Source organism: Glandiceps talaboti, chromosome 5 (assembly GCF_964340395.1).
Source record: "Glandiceps talaboti chromosome 5, keGlaTala1.1, whole genome shotgun sequence".
Classification (NCBI taxonomy): domain Eukaryota; kingdom Metazoa; phylum Hemichordata; class Enteropneusta; family Spengelidae; genus Glandiceps; species Glandiceps talaboti.
This window is the reverse complement of record NC_135553.1, coordinates 9344-13400: the sequence shown is the minus strand read 5'-3', so window position 1 is coordinate 13400 and position 4057 is coordinate 9344. Positions and strand designations below refer to the sequence as shown.

At 37.7% G+C, this 4057-nt stretch overlaps 1 protein-coding gene across 1 annotated transcript; it reads left to right on the top strand.

Annotated features, from left to right (window-relative positions):
* The first annotated feature begins 1915 nt into the window (after positions 1 to 1915).
* Positions 1916 to 3824, top strand: LOC144434820 (beta-1,3-galactosyl-O-glycosyl-glycoprotein beta-1,6-N-acetylglucosaminyltransferase-like). The gene has a single exon (XM_078123330.1). It carries the CDS (start codon positions 1916 to 1918, stop codon positions 3284 to 3286), a length of 1371 nt encoding a protein of 456 aa, XP_077979456.1. The 3' UTR covers positions 3287 to 3824.
* The last annotated feature ends 233 nt before the right edge of the window (positions 3825 to 4057 follow it).

The window sequence follows — 4057 nt, the reverse complement described above, 5'->3', positions numbered from 1 at the left end:
AGTAAAAATACAAAAAGTGGTTACTTTAAGCGGACTGCTTTGTAGAAGTGGCAAGAAAGTAGAAGTGTGGCCCGAGTGCAGAATGGTATAGTCTAATGCACATATGTTTAGGGGGTTAGGGAAAGGTTAGGGTTATAAAATATTGCTAGACTCCCTACCTTAAACCTCATTTGTAGAGGATACTGTTCTACATATTTTCTACCGAGATGTGACCACTTTCTGTTCGCGAAACGGGCATTTATGATGGATGATAGATTGGATGTTCAGTGGCTGGATCTCTGTGGGTATTTGATGAATGGGAAGGTCAGTTTGTTTGGAGACCCACAACTCTACATGTCTTCAATTTCTGACGCGGTTTTTACAGTCTTTAGAAAAAAAGCAGTTAAACTTTTTAGCACATCAAAAGATTACTCCTTTTTTCCTACCAGAGGGAGGGATATTGCTGACAAATATCCATATATGTCAATATCAGTACAAATTGTTAAAACATGAATATACTTGCAGAAATACAATACCAGAATACACTTGGCGAAAATGTTGAGAACTACTGTTCAAAAACCTTTGGCGTCAAATAAGCTTACGCCGACTTAATTCAATAGGGATTCCACGTCTGTGATTCATTAGAGTGTTAGTTGCCACGTGATACGTAGATGAGGTGTTCTTCTTTTTGGCGAATGCCAGATTGAATATGGCAAAGGGGTAGTTTTAAAGACTCTTATTTATTTGTCGGGATTTGTTATTACATTTCATTACGAACACTTTCTTCCATCTGCAAAAATGACAGGCTTGATAATCATGACACAGAATTGAAAGATATCCATATTGTATTATATGTTTGGTGTTATTATCCTTAATGATTTTCATTACACCTCGACATTCTTACAAAAGCTGTCATTGGTCAGGATCGAATCACATAATTGTTTTAAATAGACTATTGCCCGCGCGTGCAAAGACTAATGCCCGACACTATTGCGCGCTGAAGTTATTTCGACAGTTGCGCTTCTCTTATGCGCATGTTTTCCAGTGTTGCGTGTTCGAGGTGATAAAGTAACTACACCAAGACACAAAAGTTTTATTTCTTGCAGAAATTTTAATAAATATAATTACAGATTAGCTGTGGGGACACTCGATCTCCAACAAATAATGCAGGCCCTGTCCATATTAGATGCTTATATGCAAGTACAATTTCGAAATGCATCATCAAAGAAATACTTTTCTTCTATCAATGACGAATGATGAAGAATGAAGAGTAGCTATGTGAATGACTGGACCAATGATCAGTGTGCGTTGTAATGAAATTAATAACACATGCGCTCGGGCAATATTACAGTTAGTGCCTGCCCTCGGGCTGGCGCTCTTTACCAAAATTTTGATGATGCCCGAACCGAATTCTAAAAATTTTGGTAAAGAGTGCTAACCCTTGTTCAGGCACTAAATTGTGATATTGCCCTCGCTGGCATGTGTTATTATTTAAGTGACTTACCTCCAACACCAGAGAGAGAGAGAGAGAGAGAGAGAGAGAGAGAGAGAGAGAGAGAGAGAGAGAGAGAGAGAGAGAGAGAGAGAGAGAGAGAGAGAGAGAGAGAGAGAGAGAGAGAGAGAGAGAGAGAGAGAGAGAGAGAGAGAGAGAGAGAGAGAGAGAGAGAGAGAGAGAGAGAGAGAGAAGAGAAGAAACTATTCACTTTATTTTTGTCTTTTTTTAGTGACACCAGTTCACTTACGGGACATCGATGTGAAGAGAGACAATCTATCTAAGGGCACCAACCATACTTAAGACACTTTCAGACTGGAAGATGAAGATGAAGATGAGATAACGAATCCTACGACGATGTTATGTTTACGATGTAAAAAACAGACACTGTTCAGTGTTTTGATGATTCTGTTGTTATTTAACGTGACGTTAATTTGTGTACACATGGTCTTCTTCCGTCGACAGTTATCCTTCCCTATTATTAAACGTATTTTCTCATACTGTCAAAATAGTGATAATCCTAACAACTCCCAAAGCCAGTTGGATTCCGGGACAGTAAACAGTGGTTTGATGGACACCAACTACCATGGTTCTAAAGGCGACGAAGATTTGTTAAATACACATGGGAATATCCATTTGACTAGAAACCGGAGGTCTGTTACATGTTCAAAAATAATTTCCGGGGAAGACAAAATTGATGAAGCACTGGTGACAGAAAGGAACAATTTCTTGATTTCTCATATTTTACAGGATAAAGCTTTTCAAAAGATCGCCAATAACTGCACCAAATTTAAACAGGACAGGGGTTATTTCCACAAACCGGTGACGATAGAAGAAAAGGAATTTCCTCTTGCTTTTGGAATCTATATGTATAAATCGGTTTTCCAGGTTGAACAGTTGTTGAGGACAATTTATCGTCCACAAAATATTTACTGTATACACGTCGACAGGAAAGCACCGGCTGTAATTCATCGAGCAGTGCAAACGATTACGAAATGTTTTGACAATGTTTTCATCGCATCTCGACTAGCAAAGGTAACATGGTGTTCGATTGAAGTCGTGCGTGCAGAACTATACTGTTTGTCAGATTTACTAAAGAGAAGTTCGAAGTGGAAATACTATTTAAACTTAAGTGGGCAAGAATTTCCATTGAAAACAAATCTTGAAATTGTGCAGATTTTGAAAGAATTTCAAGGAAATAATGATATTATGAGCGCAAGTTTTTCTCATGTATCTCCAGAACGACAACATTTTAGATACTTTGTCTCCAGGGGTATTATTGAAAACACGACAATACCAAAAACTGAACCTAAACCTTTTGAGGGACCAATTTTCAAAGGCGAACTTCACGTTGCGTTGATTAGACAATATGTCGAATTTATTCTCCATTCCAAGACTGGACAAGCGTGGTTTACTTGGCTGAACGACACTCTTTGCCCTGATGAATATTTTTATCAGACTCTTAGCAGACTGCCCGATGTGCCTGGAGGACCCGGATTGTGGAATAAAAGCGACCAAGTGCATGGAATCGTTAGAGCCAAAATATGGCATGGACCATGCAGTGGTCGAATAGTACGTCACATTTGCGTGTATGGTTGGAAAGATCTACCAAAGTTAGTGAATAAACCTCAATTATTTGCCAACAAGTTCCATGCAGATTTCGACAGTGTTACACTTGAATGTTTGGAAGAACTTATAAACAATCGGACGAACAACCCTATCAGACTGAATCTTCCTTTTTTCAAAAACTTCTCCACATTCAAGTCATGGAATTCCATTACAAGACGAGCTGATTGGTTCCTTGAGATCAAATAGGGTAATATCAAGTCTAGAGAATGACAGTTGCACATACTAATCAGGTTTCACCTCCAGTTAAGTCTTAATGCCTCGTCACAGTAAGCATCAGTAGCAAGTGACGCGAATATTTGAAATGTAAAGATTTTTATTTTCGAGTTGTATTATGTAAATGGATAAACCATCATAGAAAATTTATATGGAACGGGAAAATGAAGTCTTAGTCAACGAAAAGCGGATCACGAATGAAAAATCGCAAATCTTTTAGAACAAATAAGAGAAAAAATATATTTTCAATGAAAAAATTATTGTGTTTTCGATAACCCGTGAACGACCTTAGTTTAAGCCGCCGACCAGAAACATTTTTACATTCAGAAAGGAAAATTATGACAAATTATTTCGATTCCCTGAAAATCTTTGCCGAAGTATCTTTGGTTACTTTAAAAAAAATCAAATGCCAGAGGGAAGTAATGTCTTTTCAAACTATAACAGCACAGTCTGAATATTGTGTTCGTCTACTTGTGAATCACATAATTCATTTCATTTACTTCTTTCATACCTCATAAACTGTTATGGAAGTATTGTGACCAACGAGTATCTTGTCTTTGGGCCGATGTAATTAAACCAAATGTGAAATAAAATAAAATCCCACCCTACATACCCTACTTTCTGAAGTAATGTTATCGAAAACAAACATTAACAAACAAACCTTTGGCCTTAGCTCCAAAATGTTTTGCTTCCAGGTTGTTTTAATGTGGGTCCTTCGATCAGGGAGCCTTGTAGTATTAATTT